This window comes from Crassostrea angulata, chromosome 7, assembly GCF_025612915.1.
Source record: "Crassostrea angulata isolate pt1a10 chromosome 7, ASM2561291v2, whole genome shotgun sequence".
NCBI classification, from domain to species: domain Eukaryota; kingdom Metazoa; phylum Mollusca; class Bivalvia; order Ostreida; family Ostreidae; genus Magallana; species Magallana angulata.
Window position 1 is genome coordinate 4,758,171 of NC_069117.1, and position 24,816 is coordinate 4,782,986.

Below are 24,816 nucleotides of genomic sequence, written 5' to 3' on the forward strand. Positions count from 1 at the left end.
ACAATAAAACTGGTAAAACAACCTTATCAAACAAATCAAATTGACAATTTTTTGGTAAATTAAAATTTCTAATTTTTCTTATAACACCATGCATACATAGCCTTTTGAGCCTGTTCACACAAATGCTTTTTTGTTTTAATAAATGAACCAGTTCTTGACAGAACGATACCTAGATATTTGAATTCTTTAACATTTTCAATAACTTCTCCTTTATAATAAAAAAGCTTTTTCGATGTTTGACCTTTGGAGAATTTTACTAACATTAAGTTTCCACCGAGATCTTAAGGCAACACTGGCGTTCCATATTAGGTTTGGGATTTAATCGTTGTTAAACTGGTTCTCACAACAATAGTAAGTTTTACAGCTATTCTTTGATTGATCAATAAAGTAGGATTGATCTCGTTAAAGTAATGTTTTATTGAGTGAGTTGGAGTTAAAGTGACTAACGTATTCGTGAAATTGATAACTTTACCATACTCTGTATCAGTTCGAATTATCTCTATTGTTGTTTACCTTAACTCCCAAGCTCTTATTTAGCAATTTGACTCTATTTAGTTTTTAAAGTGAGTATTTTTAATATTGTTTGATCAAGCTATTAGTCACCAGTGTTAGGTAATTTAGGAGACTGTACCTTTGTATTGCGGCTTCGTGCAATTTGTCCTGGTGACTCCTTGTATTGTGTACTCTGATCGGAGACCACTGTTATTAAAGCACCATCGTTAATTGATTCAGCGTTTCCCTGTGTTTAATTTTATAGCAATCGTCTTAAACCTTTTTGGACTGGACATTGTAAAAATGGTCCTCCACTGCAAACGAGTAAACATTTCCTTATATAACTAATACCGACGTCCGAAGACCGACACGGTAATAGTTATCCGACTCTACACCACAGTTTATAAGGCATTTACGTTGAAGTTCATCAAATGTCATGCAGGTTAAAATGAATAAGAACTGCTTCAAGTTTATAATGCACTAATGTAAGGTAAACTACTCGCGAGCGGTACGTGAGTATGCATGCTCGATGTGTCACCTCGTCTCCTCCGCCAAAACGTTTTTAAGATTGACAATATTGTCGACAGGATGTCAAAATAAAATATCAAAAAACCAATGTTTACCACTAATTTGCATTGTAAACATTTATCTTTGAAATAAAATCATTAAAAACTGAGTTTAAATTATGTTGCATGCCATGCTGTGGTTTGCTTTAATGACGAGAGAGAATCTATCTATCTATCTATCTCGGACAAATTGCACTGCCTTTGCAAGTATCCTCTAGTGAAACATACAAATTTTAGAGCAGCATGCTTACAAAATACCAAATAAAAAGAATAACCGTTGCGCAAAAAGAATTTTATTCCATGGTGTCAACAAAGTAAACAATCAATTATAGTCAGTGTCAGTGTTCCGTAACTTTTTTTGAAGAATCATCTGCGATAAGTTGTTTTTTTTTTTAAATTTCGTTTATAACATAAAAATCTTTTAGTACCCATAAGACTTTTTTATCATTTAATTTTTAGGTCACCAGAGCGACTAAGTGGCCGTTTTGTCCGTCGTCCATCGTGCGTCGTCCGTCATCCAACGTGCGTGATGCGTAAACAATTTTACATTTTTAACTTCTTCTAGAAAACAACACGACCAATTATTACCACTTTTCGGTTTGATGCATAATAGAAATATAAATTGTGAAATTTATGACCATACTTCCCCCGGGGCCTCATTGGCGGGACCAAAATAAGCAAATATGGGTAAACTTTGCAAAAATCTTCTTCTCTTCTCCCACACATGTTGGGGAAAAACTAAAAGCATAATTATGATGTCAATGAAGCCCTTTATCAAAATTTTAAAATTCATTTTACAGGGTCAGGGGTTTAGGCCCTAGGGCAGGACCAATATGAATATATAGTGAAAATGTATTAAATCTTCGAATATCTTTTCTCTATCCATAGAAGTGAAAGATAAACTGATTACAGGACTCTGATGTTCATTAAGGCCTTCATAAAGATTGTGTCAAAGGTTTAGGCCCTTATGTGGGGCTAACATGACCAAATAGCGAGATTGTATCTAATCCTAGAAAATCTTCCTCTCTTCGTCCACAGCAGGAGGGGTTAAGCTGAATGGATAATTGTTATATATTCATGAAACGCTCTACCTAAATTGTGAAATTTAAACCCCTTGGTTAGGAATTCAGGACCCTTGGGTAGGGCCAGTGTGACCATATAGTCATAGGTAACCACTGAGTCATTTCGTTAATAAACTCCCAGAGAGTAGTTAAAGAACAACAAGAACAATATCTCTTAGTCATGTTTGCAAAACAGAACTTTATATGTGTTTAGATTGATTTGAATCCCATTAATTTGATCACTTTAGCACATTTATTTACTGGTGGTGTGGGCATCGAAGGTGGGCAAGTCTGAGCTCACGTATATTCACAGTCACTGCTGTCAGGTTCATTTCATGATGTACGTTAATAATTAGTATTTTCATTTTTTTGTCATAGGATTGCCAATATCTTAAATTGAAATATAAATTGACATCTTAGTACACCCCCTTCATATAAACAGATCTGAAATTTAAAAAATCAATCATTATTATTATCAAAATAATAAAATAAAATCAAACTTATGATTATTTTGAATAGAAAATTATGCAAACTTTTTTTTCATCAGGGGGATGGAGTTAAGAAACAAAAACACCAATGGTAGGCCTAATTTGGTCCTTGAGGAAGAGTATGATGAAAATTATCAACCCAGTGAGGAGGGTAAGTCACGTTTGTATAAGTGAATTTTAAATCATAACACACATTATTTTGTATCAATATACAAATACGATATAGATATATGAATAGGCATATTGTGCAATGGGCAGGAAATAAAAAAAATTTGTCAAATTTGATTTAAAAAATGTCATTAAAATGTCACTAAGATATTAATCAAGCGTTATACATTAAATATTTTGTATTTCCTATATTCAATCTTTATCTGATCATTGCCCATTTCTTTGAACAATATTCTATGCAATTTTCCCGCATATTAAAAAAAGACAACAAATATCAATAGAGCATATAACATTTTGAGTGCAAAATGTCAAACCAAGTGCGCCATTACTCAAATGGGATAAACACTGTCTGAGTAAATTAAATACTGGCTTTCCGCAGACCAATCGGATTTTTTAATTTTACAAAGCTGTACAATTTAATTTCCTAATGAAATCTAATCATTGTTAATAAAGGTAAATGTTCACCTCAATCAGACTATCTCAGATTGTTGATTGATGTTCATGTATCTTATTAAATGTGCAAAAATATTTTTTTCAGAAGTTTGTGATTATGCGCAAATTATTCGGATTGATCCTAAAACAGAGCCCCACCTGATTTACATCGCTAGGAAGGGGATATGTGCCCCTCTACCAGACGACTGGAAACCATGGTAATTCAAAATGAAATAAGAAAAGATCATTCAGATACCTTATAACACTACAAAATTTAGATGACTTCAAATTTAGTTGATTGAAATTATAGAAAATGAAAAGTTCTAGCTGCAGCTCTGTAGCTCCCAGACGAACAGGACTGTAACTCCCAGGTCGTCCATCTGAATGCCCCCACCCCCCTCCCCCCCGGGAGCTGCAGACCTGCAGCTAGTTTAGTTCAAGAATATGATACCTACGTTAATGCTTCACTTTTTAGTCAAGGTCCACATGGAAACATATACTATTTCAATTTTGCTACTGGAGAGAGTATTTGGGATCACCCCTGTGATGAGTTATACAGAAAAATGGTCATGGAGGAAAGAAAGAAACTGTTAATAAATAGAAAAGGTAAGAGTAATAATAAAGAACTTCAAAAGAATGATTTGTGTTATCAAATGCTGATAAATAATGTTCAGGCTATTCAGATATAACAGACAAACGATTAAAGACGTAGAATGACCTCAGTATCAACAATCCTGTCCATTTACAGGTCCCAAAGCATGCAGCGGTCCCACGGCAGGAAAAGCGCCAGGTAGACACAGACTGTGTGTTACAGATGTATCAATTTTAACATGAATGAAAAAAATTCATTTAACTTCTTACGACCTTATACATGTACTATTTGAACAATGTAATTTTCTAAACAAGTGTTTGGCTGTGTTCATATGAGGTATATACCCCTTGAACATTGGCAAAAACAGATCATTAGAAAATACACAACTTGAACTTAAAAGTAAATTGCCTATTACATTATCTATGAAATACTGGAATAAAGAATGACGTTTTCTGAATTAATCCTTTTATTCTCTTCCAATGTCGGCATAATATGTAAGGGTAAGTTTACATTTAAGAGATTTTTGAAATCGGCATTATCCATGCCTATATGTCATTTTGAAAGATTGATTCATATCAAATACAATAAACCAAGTGCTTACGGATACAGCAATTGAAAGCATACATTTTTATTCACCAACTATTGAAAATTTGCCGCAAATACCAAAAATGTTGATTGATTTTGTAACAAAATGTGTATATTTTTTTAACACATGCAAAATGTTTTATAGCAAAGGCCTCCTCACGAAATTAATTGGTTTATCCCCTTTTTCTCAATTGAGTTATAATTATAAATACCATAGTTGCCCATACATGTTTACGCGAGTGAACACTAAAATAATTACTTTCTTAAAATATTTAATTTATGATATTGTCTTTAATTTGTAAATTTGTTTCTTATCCAGGGGCAAATAAAGAAAATAATTTCAAATCAAAAGAAGAAAAGATAAAAGAGAAGACCAACGAAACTGCAGAAAAGGTAAAGACTATCGGTTACAAATTATATGGTTGAAAGTTTATATGTTTGATTAAAAAGAACATGAGGTATAGCTTTTCAAATTGCTGTTTAAAGAAAATCAGTAATAAATTAATTGTACAGCAAAGTCATTTAATGTTCTCATTAAAATTCATAAAAATGAAAATCATGAAAGATTCGTAAGGTATCCATTAAAACGGTTGCAATCGGAATGTGTATCGTTAGTGAATTGTGAATTTGTTTTGTTTTATACAATCAAACTTTTATCAATAGAGGTGACCGTTGAATAATGAATTTGCGATTATCAAATACCTTTTTCAAACAACTATTAGATTTTGTTTAGGTCACATGAGTCACTCAGAAGGCATGTTGCTATCGGTATTCGTCCGTCTTTGTGTGTCTGTGCGTCGTGCGTTAACAATTTTACATTTATAACCTCTTCTTGAAAACTACAAGGCCAATTGTTACCAATTTTGGTTTGAAACATTACTATGATAATAAAACTCTAAATTATTTTATAACTTTACCACCCCGGGTCCTCTTGGGCGGAAACAATTAGCAAATAAAAAAAAGCAAAATTTTCAAAAAATCTTCTTCTCTATTAAAACTAAATCTATGGTAATTATGTCCATGAAGCCCTCTACAATAATTGTGAATTTCATGGCCCCTGGGTAAGGGGTTCAGGCTCGAGGGCGGTACCATATTGGCCATATAGTGAATATGTATTTTATCTTTAAATTTTCTACACTACTCATATATATATATATATATATATATATATATATATATATATATATATATATATATATATATATATATATATATATATATATATATATATATAGTGAAAATGTATAAAATCTTAGAAAAACGTCTTGTCTACTCTATATATATTTGAGATAACTAAATGCATAATTATTAAGTCCATGAAGCCCTCTACCAAAATTGTGAAATTTATGGTCCTTGGGTCAAAAGTTGTTCAGACCATAGGACGGGCAAATATGGTCATATAGTGAAAATGTCTTAGAAAACATTCTTCTCTTTTCCCATATATATTTAAGAAAACTAAATGCATGGCTAGAAAACCCTCTACCTGAATTGTTAAATCAATGATTCCTGGGTCAGTAGTTCAGGCCATAGGGCAGGGGCAATAGGGCCATATAGTGAAAATGTATCGCGTCTTTATAAACATCTTTGCTACTCCCAAATATATCTTAGAAAAACTAAGTTCATGTCTATGGAGCCATCTATCAATATTGTAAAATTCATGGCCCATAAGTCAGGGGTTCAGGCCTTTTTGGTAGGGCAAATATGGTAACATAGTGACAATTATTCAAATATTATATACATATTTTTCTGCACTTTCATTGTCTTTGGAGTTAAACTGAATGCATTGTTATGGTGTTCATAATTTCGTCTTTTTAAATAATGAAAATCACTGCCCTTGGGGCAGGTGTTAATGCTTTTTGTTAAGGAGGGATGACGAATATGGCTGTATAGTGACGTGTATTTTTTAGGTCACTTGAGACATTTGGGTAACCTATTGCCGTTGGCCCTACGTTGTTTGTAAACAATTTTATATAGAATGTATTTAACTTCAAAACTTTAAGGTTAATTGTCACATGGCCATATTAAATTAAATATGTTCTATTTTAGAAAATATACTTTAATTTTCTGTGCATTGTATGCTAGTGTTTTTTTCGTTAAAGGCCCACAAGTCTCTTTTTACCAAAGTGTAAATAAGTGTAAATAATTCTATTCGAGATTTTCCTGACTCTTGCTCCCGCCTTTTTATGTTTTTTATGACAATGAATTGATGTAGTCTTCTGTCATCACAGCACCAATATATGTAACTTTACTCAAATGGTATCTTGTTATCATTTCCAGCATATCTTTTAATCGTTTGAGGAGTGTGGATCTGTATTTATATCGTATTAATGTTATACTAGTATATGATGGAATGTAATACTATTGATCATGATTTTTTTTTATCGCGATTAGATACAAATGCCTGTAAGTCTTTGGGGGGGAGGGGATATAGATTTGTAGTAATCTTTTACAGTGCTTGTTCATCTAAAAATTATTTTAAAAACTACTTACCCTCATCTTCTTTGAAGTAGGGTTTTCATAAACTTTAAGTTGTGTCTTGTATACGGAAAGTCATATGTAACTCCGAGTCATTTTGCTGAATCATACAAGTGCACAGATGCAGTGCGAATGAATGAACTTTTTCATTTTTGTTTAATAAAAACCACGCAAAATACAGATAGTATTATAGAGCAGCTTGAACAATAGCTGCTAGGCTGCTCGTGTTAGCACACTAAGGTGTTGTTTGTATCGAAGGTGGGCAAGTCTAGGCTCATTAGCTTTATTCAGTGTTTGAAAGTCACCTCGAATTTATTTCAATTTCATGGTGTGTATTAAGTATTGGTATTTTCACTTGGTTGTCATAAGATCGCTCATATTATAAAATCGAGATACGTTTATACATTGACATCTTGGTGCATCATCTACACTAGTTGTAGAACTGTAGCTCTATGGAAAATTCGAGGTTGACGGATTATGAAGCTACAGTTCCATCCGTACAAAAACTGTACATTTATCGCGCACATAAAGTTGCGCTGGGGTTTGGACGTACTAAACTAACTTAAAATATATTGTTTAGAAATTTTCATATCAAATAAATCTTGAGATATATTACTACTAATTCAGAACTTTGCCTGCCTCAATAGTTTATTAAATACGCTAACTGACCTCTGAAAGTGTAGTGTGTTGAATTCCCGTCAAAATCAAGACGCGCTACTTTACTTGTAAACAAACCACACCATCTCACTTTACGGGACTATTGGGGCGTTTTAAAGATAACTAGATGCAAACAAAATATTGACATTTTAGAAATTGAGTCAGAAATTTGTTGATATCAACACTTTCACACAATATATTCCTAAAGTAGGTTGATAAGTCCAATACCGTGCACAACTTTTTGTGCGCAATAACTGTACAGGTTTTTGCTTGGATTGAACTGTAGATTCACGATCCGTCAACCCGAATTTCTCTTGAAGCTACAGTTCTGTAGCTACCTCTGTACATACTCACATTTGAAAAAAAATCATTATTATATTACATAGAAAATTATTGCATAACATACTTCTCTTCAAAAGGTGGATGAAGGTTTGAATGCAAAACACTCACAACGAATGAACGAGAAAAGAACTGCGATCAGTGATAGGCCTGATTTGGTCCTTGAGGAAAAATATGATGAAAATTATCAACCCAGTGAGGAGGGTATGTCACGTTTGCATTATCTAATTCTAAGTTAAACCATCTATGATTTTTAAAGACGAAATTGCATGTAAAGTATAAAAAAATAGTTTTTTTACCTTGTAATTAGACCAAAATATTAACTATAGACTGACGCTTATTAGCATGACATATTTAACAGACACGGTCGACAGTTACTAGGTAAGAGCGACATTAAGAGTTACGAAAACAGTAATCGGTTTAATTTAGTAACAACATAAGGCCAGGGTGTTTATTCCACAACTCCACCAAATCCTCCTTATTTTATTTATTGAAATACACTTATTTGGGGGTGTTTTGAATCACTTTTTACAATTTGGTTACAAAATCTCTATCATGCTTTCAGTGGTAATTTGGTCACTAAAGAATTATATATCATAGATTTGTATAGATACGACTAACCGGTGTATTGGTCTAAATGAGTTGAATTTGCCGATGAACAATTTTGCTATCGATTTCAAACCTTAATATTGCCTGTAGAGTGAGTTTATATTTAATATAGTAAATTGGAAAGTTCGGAGGGAACCAGACAAAACACGCAATTTTATTGAAATTATCTTATAGTAAACAAAGAATGAACAATTTAAATGTTCGCTGGCAGACTAATTTTGAAATATGATTTGTTAATTACTATTTTTTTTTGTTTCCCAGAGCACCTGATAAATGAATAACAAATAGCTTAAAATAGAGAGATTTATTGTTATTGATATGGCCGCGGTGATTTTCTAAATGAGGTTGCTGCAGTGTTGTCTCTCAAATATTAACAAATAATAACAAAATTAATGTGACGACACATCAATAGGTATATTGTGCAATGTGCAAGAACAAAATAATACCTAGTTCTGATTTCAAAATGTCACGAAAATGTCACAAAATGTTTATCCAACTTTGACAGCAACTCTTTATTTTTTTCTACATTCAATCTCATCACTTGCATATTATTAAATTTTCCGCTTCTTTGAAAAAACCCTCAAAATAGGCAAGAAAAAAAACACCAAAAAATCAATGCAAAATGTCAAATCAAACGTGTCATTACTCAAAGGAATAAACACTGGTCTTTTTAACGTCAAAGTAAATAGAAATAATGACTTTAAATAGACTAATCAGATTTCTAATTTTTTCGATACTTTAGATTATTTTTTCTTATGAGATGTGGCTAAACATTATTGATAAAGGTTAAAAAAGATTTTCAAACGGATGATCTGGTATTGTTAATTCATATTCATTCATCTTAGTCAATTTGCAACAATAATTTTTTCAGAAGTTTGTGAGTATGCACAACTTATTGGGATAGATCCTAAAACAGAGCCCCACCTGATTTACATCGCTAGGGAGGGGATATGTGCCCCTCTACCAGACCACTGGAAACCATGGTAAGACATGCTTTGAAATAAAATAGAGATATATTTTATAAAATATATTTATTTCATGAATATATATATTTAGATGGCTTAGTCTTCAAACTTAGTATATTGAAGTCATACAATGAATAGATCAAGAAAATAAGATCTATATTAGTGTTTCTTTTTTTTAGTAAGGATTCACAAGGAGAAATATACTACTTTAATTTTGATACTGGAGAGACTATATGGGATCACCCTTGTGATGAGTTATACAGACAAAAGGTCAAAGAGGAAAGGGCGAAACCATCAAGGAATTGTAAAGGTAAGAGCCCTGATCCAGAACTACATAAGGATATTATTAAGGTATTAAATGGTTATGAATAATGCTTTGTCCATTGTGAATTATTCAAGGGTTACTTATGCAATATGTTTATCTGTTTCAGGTTCCCAAGCACGTGGCGGTCTCACTGCAGGAAGATCTGCAGGTAGACACAGTGTGTTAAAGATTCTTCTTATGAAAATGAAATTTTACTTCCTTATTTATTTTCTAAAACAATTTCTAAACAGTGTGTGATTGTCTCTATATAAGAGATTCAGATACCCGTCCTCTGTACGTTGGTCATAAAAAGGGTAACATAATAAACAGCTCTGTCAGAAATTACCCAGAAATAAAATGTCTATTAAAGGGACTTAGACAGGATTTGAGCTAATTTTTTCTATCTTTTTTAACCTTAACCAATAATGATTTCAAGAATGTTCAATATGGATGTTAATAATGCTTTGTCAATATTTGAAAGCCAAATATCTAGTCAAAATTAAGTTACAGAAGTGAAAATTCTTTGTTTTGTAATCAAAGCTAGAGTCCTGTTATTGTTTACATGTGTCTTGTATTGGTAAAATTTTCAATCTAATGTTGATTTTTCATGTTGATAAAATTATTTATGAACACATTGAATCAGTGTATCTTGTTTCCACAAGTCATTTTGTCAAAGAAATGGGATTTTTTTTTACTTTATATTATTTGTAAACAAATATAGGACTCGAGCTTTGTTTATATAACAACAACTTCTTTCCTTTGTGTCTCGCTTGTAACATAACTTCTAAAATTCAGATTTTGGTAAATCATTCAAAATACAGTAAACTATTTTATACATTAAACATAAAATTTTATCTGAAATCGTGTCTATGTCGTTTTGATTTAGAGATTAAATAGTAGAATAATAGACGGGGATGGTTTATGAGTTAATGTTTTTATGATCTAATGTAAGCATAATATGTAGGGAAAAGTGTACAGATATTACATTTCTTAGATTGCATTCATTCCCGCCCCCTATATCAGTTAAAGTTTAATTTGAAATAAACAAACAAAGAAACCAATATAGCAACGTTTAAATTTGTATTTAAAAACCATTGAAAATGCAAAAACTCTTTATATTTATTGAATAGTTGCAAAAATGTCTTATTACTCATGCGAAATCTTTTAAACTTTAAAATAAGAAAATGTATGGGCAAATATAGTTCTTATAAAACGTTTTGCCAAAAGTGATCCTGACCTTGGCGGGAATGACTTTGATTGTCATTAAGGGCTTCCTGTTAAATGAAGTGTGTTTTGTACAGTTTTAAACATAACGAGATTATTGACCGCCTACAACGAAATACAACATATCCTGTATTTGGGCCTTGGTTTCCTACTTTTGACTACTTTGTTATACCTGTAGCAGGAAATGTTTGTTTTTATCTAGATATAATAATCTCTATGGTGCAAAATAAGAAGACTAGTTTGGTAATGTATAGACACTGCATTTTGTTTAGAAAGGACTATTTCCAAACTTGGTTACGCATGCAAACAATGGTTCATACTTGTTTACGCGAGCAAACACTAAAATGAGTACTTTTATGAATAATATTGCTATCACCATAGATAATTACATGCTACAAAAAGCCATAAAAACTTGGACAAATAAAGAAAATGGTTACAGGATAGATGGAGAAGAGAAAAAAGAGAAGAAAAACAAAACTGCAGAAAAGGTACAAAACATATTTTATGTATCAAGTAGTTAAGTGTTAATATGTTTGTTAAAAAAAACCTACGTAGGATGCATCTTGTAAAACTGTCCTTATATACATACACTGTAGAATATAATAAAGTAATTGAGCCAATAACCTTTTATTCTCACTTAAGTTCCGCTTCTTAAGGTGGTTTGGGACACCCGTCGATATTAATGTGGATTAAAGTACATGATAATTGAAATATTTCCACTGTTTTAGAATTTTCAAATTTTACAATATTTAACCAAAAATAGCTTTTAAAAATATTTGGAGAGGTAAAATTGTAAAACTCCCAGCGGGATTCATGACTTACAAATTCGTAGTATACCCTTTAACCCACTGCGCTACCCACTTCGGTGACAATACTTGAAAAGAAACTTCTTACATTGTTACACTTCATTTTATTGTTTATTTCGATAATTAATACGTAAAATCACAAACGTGTCCCATACCAGTTTAATCGTGTTTATCCAGATAACAGCTGAGTAAAGTTTGAAGTGAACTGCAATTTATGTGACTTCATGGTTACATTTCCAGTTCAATTCATCGCATTCATAAAAATGAAAATCATCTTACATCTTTTCAGTTATTAAATTTTAGATAGTTGAAAGTCGTAATGTGTATCTTTAGTGAATCGTCGAACGTTAGGTATTTGTGTTGTTTTATATTTTGTTTAATCATTGAGCGTCTGCATTAAAGCAGAAGAAACATCACACATGACAGAATGTGATTTTACTCAGGATTGTTTTTATTAATTTGAAGGAGTCACTTTAGCAAATTCATGGTAATGTTTGCATCGAAGTTAAGCAAGTCTGAGCTCATGTCATGTTCATGTGAATGGTAAGAAATATTTGTTTTTAGCTCACCTAATCCGAAGGTTCAGTTAAGGTTTCCTGGTCATATACTGTTCGTCATCCATCCGTCTGTGCGTTTGTTTTTTCGTATACCTGTAAATTTTTACATACTGTAAACCAACTTTTATTCGCGGCGACGTTATTTCGCGATTAACTTCCGATAAACTGGTTCGCGACGACTAATGTTCGCGACCTAGCCTTATCGAAACCCGTGTTGTTCTAACAACCACATGACAAGGACTGGTTCGCTGCGAGAAATATTCGCGTCGACGAGGCTTTCGCTAACCTCACAGAAAATTCTCGCACGCGAATAAAAGTTGGTTTACAGTATTTTGATTTCTTTCGTAAAACCACTGGGACAAATGTAACCAAATCTGGTACAAAGCATCATTACTTGCACGGATTTCTAAGTTGTTAGAAAAGGGCGCAAACCTCTCTAAAAGGAAGATAATTGCGAAATAGTGCAAATATGGTGTTTGTCTTAATAATATTCTTATCAAGAATCACTGCACCAGAAATACCAATATTTACTCCAAAGATGGTATATATAGTAAAAATTATAAATTTCTTTAATCATAATTACTTCAGGATTAATACTTGGGTCCCGAGAGGGGTTCAAAGTTTAACAAAGAAATATTTTTAAGAAATTGTTTAAAAATATTCTTCTCAAGAACTACAATGCTACAGTTTGTGATATTTCTATGCAAGCACCATAAGATAGCGTAGATACAAATTTGTTAAAACCATGGCCCTACGGTCAATCTGGTTCTCCTTAAGGGGTTCAAAGATCATTTTAGGTCTTAGGGTATGATCTTTCTATGTATCGTTAAAAAAAATGTTTCTACGTTGAACTTTGAACTCTTCTATTGACCCTAGAATTGGCATGGGGCACGGTTTTGAACAATTTAGAATATACGCTATATTTAGATGCGGTCACGTCACACTATACAATTTTTTATCCGATATTCAATCGACTTCCTCGCGGAAAATAATTGGAGTTGATTGTTGAGATGGTCACACGATAGAATTTCACAATCGATTTTCAATTTATAAAACCTATTAAATATTATTGTTATTCTACTTGAAATAGTTCTTGTGACATCATTATTCTCACTAATGAGTCGATTGAAAATAAGATTTTCAATTTTATGGGGTAAATCAGTTTTCTTTTTTAAAATTTTGTCGTCAAAGGATCGCCCACATTTTGAAATCGAAGTACATGTATAATTTAACGTCTCAGTGCCTTTTCTGTACATACAAACATCTGAAAAAAATTAATCACCATAATGTTACAAAGAAAATTAATGCATATTAAACATACATTTCTTTATAAGGTGGATGGAGGTTTGAACGCAAAACACTCACAACAAATGAATGAGGAAAAAACTGTGATCAATGATAGGACTGATTTGGTCCTGGAGGAAAAACATGATGAAAATTATCAACCCAGTGAAAAGGGTATGTCACGTTTGCATTTTTTAATTTCAAGTTATACCATCTATGATTTTTAAAAACGAAATTGCATCGTGTATGAAATAAAAGAACAGCTTTTCAACCTTGTAAGAAGACCAAAAATATTTACTATAGACTAACGTTTATTAACATGGCTTATTAACTAGGCTTCTTTGAAAAAACCCTCAAAACAAGCAAGACCCCCCCCCCCCCCCAAAAAAAAATCAATGCAAAATGTAAAATCAAACGTTCCATTACTCAAAGGATTAAACACCGGTCCTTTTAACGTCAAAGTAAATAGAAACAAGCATTCTGAGAGTATTGCATAAGCAATACACGTCCCCTACCAGTTTGTGGAAATTGTGAAAACAATGCACTGTTATGCAGAATATCGAACCCGAACATTAAAAAAATGGAATATGAAAAATTAATTTTCTCTAAAATATGTCAACCAGACGCTACAAAAGTATAAACTTGATCTGTAGTTTGACATTTACAAGCTGTTGAGCAAATTTCATATTATTCCTCAAACGCATCAAGAAAAAAAGTGTGGAAAACCGAAGTGGGACAGACAGACGGACGGACAGACGGACGGACAGACAGACTGACGGACGGAAAGGAAAGCTATAGTCCCCTTCGGTGAAAACCGGTAGGGGACTAATAATGACTTTAAATCGACTAATCAGATTTCTAATTTTTTCGATACTTAACATTATTTTTTCTTATGAGATGTGGTTAAACATTGTTGGTAAAGGTTAAACAAGATTTTCAAACGGATGATCTGGTATTGTTAATTCATGTTCATTCATCTTAGTCAATTTGCAACAATAATTTTTTCAGAAGTTTGTGAGTATGCACAAATTATTGGGATAGATCCTAAAACAGAGCCCCACCTGATTTACATCGCTAGGGAGGGGATATGTGCCCCTCTACCAGACCACTGGAAACCATGGTAAGACTATATGCTTTGAAATAAAATAGAGATATATTTTATGAAATATATTTATTTCACGAATATATATATATTTAGATGGCTTAGTCTTCAAACTTAGTATATTGAAGTCATACAATGAATAGATCAAGAAAATAAAATCTATATTAGTGTTTCTTTTTTTTTTAGTAAGGATTCACAAGGAGAAATATACTACTTTAATTTTGATACTGGAGAGACTACATGGGATCACCCTTGTGATGAGTTATACAGACAAAAGGTCAAAGAGAAAAGGGCGAAACAATCAAGGAATTGTAAAGGTAAGAGCACTGATCCAGAACTACATAAGGATATTATTAAGGTATCAAATGCTTATGAATTATGCTTTGTTCATTGGGAATTATTCAAGGGTTACTTACGCAATATGTTTATCTGTTTCAAGTTCCCAAGCACTTGGCGGTCCCACTGCAGGAAGATCTGCAGGTGGGCACAGTGTGTTAAAGATTTACCGATTCTTCTTATGAAAATGAAAATTTTACTGCCCTATTTATTTTTGAAAACAATTTCTAAACAGTGTGTGATTGTCTTTATATAAGATATTCAGATACCTGTCCACTGTACGTTGGTCATAAAATGGGTAACATATAACAAACAGCTCTGTCAGAAATTTCCCAGAAATAAAGTGTCTATTAAAGGAACTAAGAGTGGATTTGAGCTAATTTTTTTCAAAATTTATTTTTTTACTCTTAATGTCAAGAATGTTCAATCTGGATGTTTCATAATGCTTTGTCAAAATTTGAAAGCCAAATATCTAGTCAAAATTAAGTTACAGAGGTGAAAATTCTTTGTTTTGTAATCAAAGCTAGAGTCCTGTTATTGTTTACATGTGTCTTGTATTGGTAACATTTTCAATCTAATGTTGATTTTTGATGTTGATAAAATTATTTATGAACACATTGAATCAGTTTATCTTGTTTCCACAAGTCATTTTGTCAAAGAAATTGTACTTTCTTTACTTTATATTATTTGTAAACAAATATAAGATTCGAGCTTTGTTTAAATAACAACGACTTCTTTCCTCTGTGTCACGCTTGTAACATAACTTCTAAAATTCAGATTTTGGTAAATCATTCAAAATACAGAAGTAAACTATTTTATACATTAAACATAAAATTTTATCTGAAATCTTGTCTAGGTCCCTTTAATTTAGAGATTAAATAGTAGAATAATAGACAGGGATGGCTTATGAGTTAATGTTTTTATGTAGATCTAATGTAAGCATAATATGTAGGGAAAAGTGTACAGATATACATTTCTTAGATTGCATTCATTCCCGCCCCCTATATCAGTTAAAGTTTAATTTGAAATAAACAAACAAAGAAACCAATACAGCAACGCTTAAATTTGTATTTAAAAACCATTGAAAATGCAAAAACTCTTTATATTTATTGAATAGTTGCAAAAATGTTTAATAACTCATGCGAAATCTTTTAAAATTTAAATTAGAAAAGGTATGGGCAAATATAGTTCTTATTAAACGTTTTGCCAAAAGTGATCCTGACCTTGGCGGGAATGACTTTGATTGTCATTAAGGGCTTCCTGTTAAATGAAGTGTGTTTTTGTACAGTTTTAAACTTAACGAAATTATTGACTGCTTACGGCGAAATACAACACATCCTCATTTGGGCATTGGTTTACTCCTTTTGACTACTCTGTTTCTTCTGTTGCAGGAAGTGTTTGTTTTTATCTAGCTATAATAATTTCTATGGTGAAAACTTAATAGCCTAGTACACTGTATTTTGTTTAAAAAGTACTATTTCTAAACGCATGCAAACAATGGTCCATACTTGTTTACGCGAGCAAACACTAAAATGAGTACTTTTATGAATAATATTGCTATCACCATAGATAATTACATACTACAAAAAGCCATAACAACTTTGACAAAATGTTTAAATTTATGTCTTATCAAGGGGAAAATAAAGGAAATGGTTACAGGGCAGATGGAGGGGAGAAAAAAGAGAAGGAAAACAAAACTGCAGAAAAGGTACAAAACATATTTTATGTATTAAGTAGTGTTAATATGTTTGTTAAAAAAAGTACGTAGGATGCATCTTGTAAAACTGTCCTTATATACATACACTGTAGAATATAATAAAGTAATTGAGCCAATAACCTTTTATTCTCACTTAAGTTCCGCTTCTTAAGGTGGTATTTGACACCCGTCGATATTAATGTGGATTAAAGTACATGATAATTGAAATACTTCCAATGTTTTAGAATTTTCAAATTTTACAATATTTAACCAAAAAATAGCTTTTAAAAATATTTGGAGAGGTAAAATTGTAAAACTCCCAGCGGGATTCGAAATCATGATTTACAAATTCGTAGTATACCCTTTAACCCACTGCGCTATGCACTTTGGTGACAATACTTGAAAAGAAACTTATTAATCGTGTTAATCCTGAGAAAACAGCTGAGTAAAGTGTGAAACGAACTGCAATTTATGTGACTTCATGGTTACATTTCCAGTTCAATTCATCGCATTCATAAAAATGAAAATCATCTTACATTTGTTTAGTTATTAAATTTAAGATAGTTAAAAATCGTAATGTGTATCTTTAGTGAATCGTCGAACGTTTGGTATTTGTGTTGTTTTATATTTTGTTTCATCATTGAGGGTCTGTATTAAAGCAGATGAAACATTACACATGACAAAATGTGAATTTACTCAGGATTGTTTTTATCGTGTTTTGATTAATTTGAAGGAGTCACTTTAGCACATTAATGTACTGGTAATCATGGTAATGTTTGCATCGAAGTTAAGCAAGTCTGAGCTCGTGTCATGTTCATGTGAATGGTAAGAATTATTTGTTTTTAGCTCACCTAATTCGAAGATTCAATTAAGGTTTCCTGGTGACATACTTTTCGTCATCCATCAGTCTGTCCGTTTTTTTTTCGTATGTCTGTAAATTTTCACATATTTTGATTTCTTTCGTAGAACCTCTGGGCCAAATGTAACGTACCAAATCTGATAATTGCGAAATAGTGCAAATATGGTGTTTGTCTTAAAAATATTCTTCTCAAGAACCACTGCACCAGAAATACCAATATTTAAACCAAAGATTGTATAAATAGTAAAAATTATAAATTTCTTCAAACATAATTACTCCAGGATTAATACTTGGGTCCCAAGAGAGGTTCAAAGTTTAACAAAGAAATATATTGGGAAATTGTTTTAAAATATTCTTCTCAAGAACTACAATGCTACAGTTTGTGATATTTCTATGCAAGAACCTTAAGATAGCATAGATTCAAATTTGTTAAAACCATGGCCCTACGGTCAATCTGGTGCTACTTCAGGGGTTCAAATATCATTTTAGGTCTTAGGATATGTTCTTTCTATGTATCGTTTAAATGAATTGGTTCTACTTTGAACTTTGATTTCTTCTATTGACCCCAGAATTGGCATGGGTACGGTTTTGAACAATTTAGAATATTCGCTATATCTAAATGCGGTCAAGTCTCACTATACAATTTTTTATCCGATATTCAATCGACTTCCTCGGGGAAAATGATTGAGTTGATTGTTGAGATGGTCACACGATAGAATTTCACAATCGATTTTCAATTTATGAAACCTATTAAATATTATTATTATTATTCTACTTGAAACAGTTATTGTGTACATGTACATACACACATCTGTAAAAAAAACATTAATCACCATTATGATACGTAGAAAATTAATGCATATTAAACATACATTTCTTTATAAGGTGGATGGAGCTTTGAACGCAAAACACTCACAACAAATGAATGAGGAAAAAACTGTGATCAATAATAGGACTGATTTGGTCCTGGAGGAAAAACATGATGAAAATTATCAACCCAGTGAAAAGGGTATGTCACGTTTGCATTTTTAATTTCATTTTACCCATTTAATTTTATACCATCTATGATTTTTAAAAACGAAATCGCATCGTGTATAAAATGAAAGAGCAGCTTTTCAACCTTGTAAGAAGACCAAAAATATTAACTATAGACTAACGTTTCCAGCTGAGAATACAATTTCAATTTCATCTATCCAATCATTAATAGAAACATTTGATTTTGACATTGGGCGGCTTCAAAGTCTTTAATTTTCTTGTTTCGGGTATAAAAGTTTGTTTTTCAATAACTTGTTTGGATTGTGATCTATGTTTTGCTTCTAATAGTTTGATTTCTAATTGATGAACACTATACTGCAATTCAGCTTTCTTCATGGTGATAAAATAACAATGGTAACAACAGTACTCACGAACAAAATTCACACCGCGGAAAATATAAGGACTTTAACACAGGAAAACATTCAACTTGATATCTTCTCACTGCCACAATAGAAAGTCGAACAAGTTCTTTCAGATAAATTCACTACTATGATTGAAACTTAGCTGCATATTTGGAAAATAAATTCCTACGGTATGCTTGAAGATGTTTTCTTGCAGCGCCATGTGTAATCGAGCAGTAAGGAAATCCAAAAGACAGCCGTTTTGTTTAACAGATTTATTAAAGGGTTTAAAGCATGGACCTATAAACAAAGAAAAATACATAAAACAAAATACAAATTTACATGTACGTTTAATATGTTTTAGTTTCGATATTTCGTTGGCAAAAATCAACCGTTACTTCAGTATTCATTTATAAGGTAAAACTCGTGACAATTTAATATTATAGAACTTACAAACAAGTTTTAAAAATTACTATGGCAAGTTTAACTCCAAAAATACGATGAAGTATAAACCTTGCAATTTAATTAATATGCCCTAATCACTATCATGGTAGTAAAGAAATATATAACTATATTTTTTTTTATAAATATAATATTAACATACCACAAGATGCAGCTGATAAACACAGGATTATCCGACGTCGTTGAAAATGAAATATTGTCCAATTTTACTTAGTTTGAACGGTTACTTAATATACTTATAGAGAATCAAATTTATTGGATAATACTATTACTTATTAGGTTAGTTACTGACTCACTACGGAAATATATTGGGTTGATCTCATAGATGGAAAGGCGAAGCCAAGCCATCTATGAGATTGATCAACCCAATATATTTCTGTAGTGAGTCAGTAACTAACCTAATAAGTGTTTTGTTTTCCCGAGGACTATCAAGCGACATATTTATTCACAAATAGCGATGATCTACGCAAAGCCATGTACAAGATGCCTAACACCTCGTCCAATTTAATTCATTTAAACTCTTCAAAATTTTCAATCTCACCTTTCAAATACTCTTTAAAAATCTTTGCTTCACCTATGTTCACTTACAATGTTTTGTTGCTATTCAATTTTAAAAGTTTTCTCCCTATCCTCTGCAGAGATTTGATCAAATTTTGACGCTGCCATTTTGTTCTGCTCCAGACAAAACAATGTGACGTCAATATTCTAAGGAAAACTACTCTGATTTTAAAGAATTTCAAAGGGCAACTACTCCAAATACGTGCTATGTTTAAACCAATGAAAGTGTGACTTTTCAGTCCAAGGGAAAACAATATGAATGAATGAAATTAAAGAACCATACGCGCACGTACAATAAAACTGTAGATTAATAATATTCATGAATATACTACACAAAGCGAAAATAGAAAATCCAAAAACGAATAAATACATATGAAATAGATAGTTATAAATCTGTTCTACCACAAGTGCCCGTAGAGTAAGTGAATATTTTTGATATATTAAATAAACATCTGGAAAGTTTGGAGAGAACAAGACAGAAACACACAATTTTATTGAAATTATATTATAGTATACAAAGAACAATCTGAATGTTCACTGGCAGAATCTTGAAATATACGATAGGTTTATTGTTTGTATGGGTTTTTTGTGTGTTCCAAAGCACCTGATTAATGAATAAACAATAGCATAAAATATAGAGATGTTTATTGGAGTTAATATGGCGTATAACTGACCGCGGTGATCTTCTTACTGGGGTTACTGCAGGAATGCCTTGCAATATTTACAATATAATTACACAATGTGACGACACATCAATAGGTATATTGTGCAGTGTGCGAAACCAAGAAAAATATCTAGCTTTGATTTCGAAATGCCACGAAAATTTCACAAAAATATTTATCCAACTTTTATAGAAATTCTTCGCATTATTTTTTATATTCAATCTGATCATTTTACATATTATTAGATTTTCCCGTTTTTAAAAAAAACAAAACAAAACTGGCGGAAATGTTCGTGCAAAATGTAAATCCAAATGCGCCATAACTCAAAGGAATTAACACCGATCCTTTTACGTCAAAGTAAATAGAAATAATAATTTTAAATGGACCAATCAGATTTCTAAATTTTACGACGCTGTTCATGATTATTTCTCAATGTGATCTAGTCAGATTTTGGTAATAAACGTAAAGAATTATTTTGAAACGCATTATCTTGGATTGCGAATTCATGTTCACTTATCTTAATCAATGTACATCAATATTTTTTTTAGAAGTTTGTGATTATGCAGAAATTATTGGGATTGATCCTAAAACAGAGCCCCACCTGATTTACATCGCTAGGGAGGGGATATGTGCCCCTCTACCAGACCATTGGAAACCATGGTAAGACTACATGTCTTAATAAAATGAAGAGATATTTTATGACACTGGAACATGTAGACATCTTATTCTTCAGACTTAGTAGATTGAAGTCATACAATAAATAGATCAAGAAAATGATATCTACATGTATACTAGTGTTTCTTGTTTAGTCAAGATTCAGAAGGAGATATATACTACTTCAATTTTGCTACTGGAGAGAATAAATGGGATCACCCCTGTGATAAGTTATACAGAGAAAAGGTAAAAGAGGAAAGGGCGAAACTCTCAATGAATAGAAAAGGTAAGAACACTGATCAAGAACTACATTAGCCTAAAGATAACTTGTAATATCAAACGTGGTTAGTCCATTCAGAAATTAAAATCAATCCATTAAAGAGTTTGATCAGAAATCTTTTTTTGTCATGTTCCAAAGCTGGAAGATTTGCAGGTTAACACAGTGTGTTAATAGTGCCAATTCTTCACATAAATGGAAATTAATCTTCTGTAAACTTTCTTCCGCCTAATATTTTCTAAACAATGCAATCGTTGATATGAGATATAATTCACACCCCAGCCACAGTACGCTGGCCATAAATAGGGCACCATATAATACACAGCTTGGTCAGAAATTACCCATTAAACCAGAAATAAAGTGTCTTCTAAATTTGAAATTAAATGGTGTAATAATAAAATACCGAGATGTTTCATATTCAATCTTGTTATGCATTAATAATATAAGGATAGTACGTAGGTATAATACATGTTTGACATTGTCTTCATTCCGACCTCAAATCAGTTTAAGTATTAATGTACATCAAATAAAGCAACCAATACAGCAAAGCATGCATTATTATCAAAGTACTTTTTTAATTGTTGCGAAGATGTTTTTGAACGCATGCAAAATATTTCCAACTTAAAAATTATAAACTGCATGGGTAAATTTAGTTGTTATAAACATTATTGCTGGAATTGGTCCTAATCTTGGCTAGATGGACTTTGAATGCCAGTGCGTCCTCTTATTAGATCAAATGTGTTCTTATAAAGTTTTTAACATAACGTAATTCTTCAATAATTGTTGCCTTTTGGTTATTCTCCACACTGCTTACAGTGAAAAGCAACACATACTAGATGTAAATGATATCTGTTTTACTTGTTGCAGAGAGTGTTAGTTTTTATCTAGAAATGATCTCTATGTTGCAAAACATGTAGACTAGTAGGTTGATCAATGCACATATAATTTGCACATTTTAAAAAGTGCAACCTCTACACTTTTTATAAAAGTGTTACTCGCCATTTTCCATACTTGTTTACACATGCAAAGAATTGATTATACTTGGTTAGGCGAGCGAACACTAAAATAAAATGTATAACATTGCCATTACCATAGTTTACGTACTGCAAAAAGCCACAACAATTTGAACAAACTTTTAAAATTTATGTCTTATCAAGGGGCAAGTAAAGGAAATAGTTACAAAGCAGATGGAGGGAAGAAAAAAGAGAAGAAAAACAAAACTGCAGAAAAGGTACAGAACATCTATGATATATATCAAGTTGTTGAGTGTTCATATCTTTGTCACGAACATAAGTGGGACACTGCTAGTAAAATTGTTTTTTTAATATAATAAAATATGAATTAGACAGATTTTGATTCCGTTTGAATGTTTTATCAAATATTATTATCAGGCAAACGATGCCAAACTACAAAGACTGGAGGAACTGCTTAAAATAAAGAGAGAATTAGAAAAGGAGAGGAAATTAATGAAGGACAAAGATCAACAAGTCAAGTAGGTGTCAGTAAACTCAGTGGAGTTTATCATCTCTGAGAAGGCAGAGGCTCGAATCTTGAGGAGACATCTGGATGATATTGAGGAATGTGGGGAAAGGACAGACGCAGAAAACGTGCATGCTGCAAAACGTATTTTTTTTCGAATGGAAATAATACCGGCAATAGTGTGCTAGCTAAATATTTGATTTTAGTTGTATTTATGACACTTTGTTGTTGTTTTAACTCTATGATAAAATTAAGTTAAATGTTGGCTTTTTCTTAATTTTTATAAAATGAATGACTGACAAGTTACTTCACGTGTACCATGCACGGATCGAAAAGGATCGGGGTCCATCCTTGAAACTCAAACTTCTTAATTTCATTGTAAATTAACAGAAAAAATGCCTCAGACTCCTCACTCCTCCCGGAAAACAAAATTATCACTTGTCCCCCTGGGCAACTTTTCTAGACCGCCCATGCCTGCATTATGCCCACAGAGAGAAGTTTTGTACTGTTTAGCATACAGGCGTCTGATTAGTCAGGACAGTTATTACTCCTATAGAAGTCCTTATTGTATTGTTTATTAATACCAAGAACGATTCATTGGTCTAACGTATATACATAAATAAGTTGCACAAACATGTAGATATTTTTAAAAGTCACGATCTTAAATTAGTCTGCGGGATAGCAGTGTATATATAGTACAATGACAATGGTAAAACAGAGATTATACATATTCTAGTAAATAGGAAAATGGAGAGCATATTCTCAAGACAAAACAAAAATAGTATGATATTGTTATCTTAATTTTAAGCGTTTATAAAGGTATTTGCACAAATTACACAACTCTTTGATATTCTTTGTTGGCAGTAATTAAATGAGTTCAAAGACAGAATTCAAAGTGTTATCATAATTGTGATATTGCAATTGAACATAGTTTTCAAACTCTCTCGTTTCTTTGGATATTATAAAACCTACCACGCTCAATCTCAAGTTGATGAGAAGATAAACGATATTTACTTATTATAAACTATACATGTACATTTGTTATTGGTTTTTCAAATATTCTTTCAATTCTTGTGAATTCATTTGGAAAGATTTAATTAGTTTTCTGTGATGATGGAAACTAACAGCTTATACGTGTTGAATATATGTATACATTTTGACAATCAGGTTTACGGTGTGATTTATATTTAAACATGTATGTGTGTATCTCAAATACGTTTTCACATTTTCCAACATAATCAATGTATGTGTATATTTGTTTCAAAAGAAAAGTTATAATGTTTTGAAAAATATGCATCATATTTTGTCAGCAGATTAAAATTAAAAATCAAAATATATTTCTGCTTTGCTGTTAATATATGATCTACGAAAAAGGATCGCCACCAAACAATAAAATGAAAATTAGATTTGTATTCTTTCATATGCCTGTGAAATTTGGGGTTTCCACAAAGCACCCGATATAGAAAAGGTACATCTCAATTTTTGTAAGAGAATTCTTGGGGTCAACAAAAAAACTACAAATAATTTAGTGTATTATGAACTGGGTAGATTTCCTTTGTAAATTAGAAGAAAACTACGAATTTTCAAATACTGGTTAAAAATTAATACAAATAACATTATCTTGAAGGAGGCATACGAAAGCATGCTTGTCAATAACGATAACTGGATGGTTTCCATACAAAGCGAGTTATCTCGCATGGGTCTAAAATATTTGTTTGACGAAACTTGTTCAAATCAATGTAAAACCTACA

The 24,816-nt window shown here is 31.9% G+C and overlaps 1 protein-coding gene across 1 annotated transcript; it reads left to right on the forward strand.

Moving 5' to 3' along the window:
• The first annotated feature begins 273 nt into the window (after positions 1 to 273).
• On the forward strand, positions 274 to 24,402 carry LOC128155750 (uncharacterized). The gene is made up of 21 exons (XM_052817596.1): positions 274 to 351; positions 2,667 to 2,758; positions 3,314 to 3,425; positions 3,683 to 3,813; positions 3,956 to 3,997; positions 4,704 to 4,777; positions 7,936 to 8,059; positions 9,336 to 9,447; positions 9,609 to 9,739; positions 9,861 to 9,902; positions 11,339 to 11,445; positions 13,655 to 13,778; positions 14,613 to 14,724; positions 14,893 to 15,023; positions 15,145 to 15,186; positions 16,677 to 16,750; positions 18,483 to 18,606; positions 21,204 to 21,315; positions 21,465 to 21,595; positions 22,744 to 22,817; positions 22,978 to 24,402. The coding sequence occupies exons 2-21, from the start codon at positions 2,671 to 2,673 to the stop codon at positions 23,080 to 23,082; spliced, it is 1,992 nt and encodes a 663-aa protein (XP_052673556.1). The 5' UTR covers positions 274 to 351; positions 2,667 to 2,670; the 3' UTR covers positions 23,083 to 24,402.
• The last annotated feature ends 414 nt before the right edge of the window (positions 24,403 to 24,816 follow it).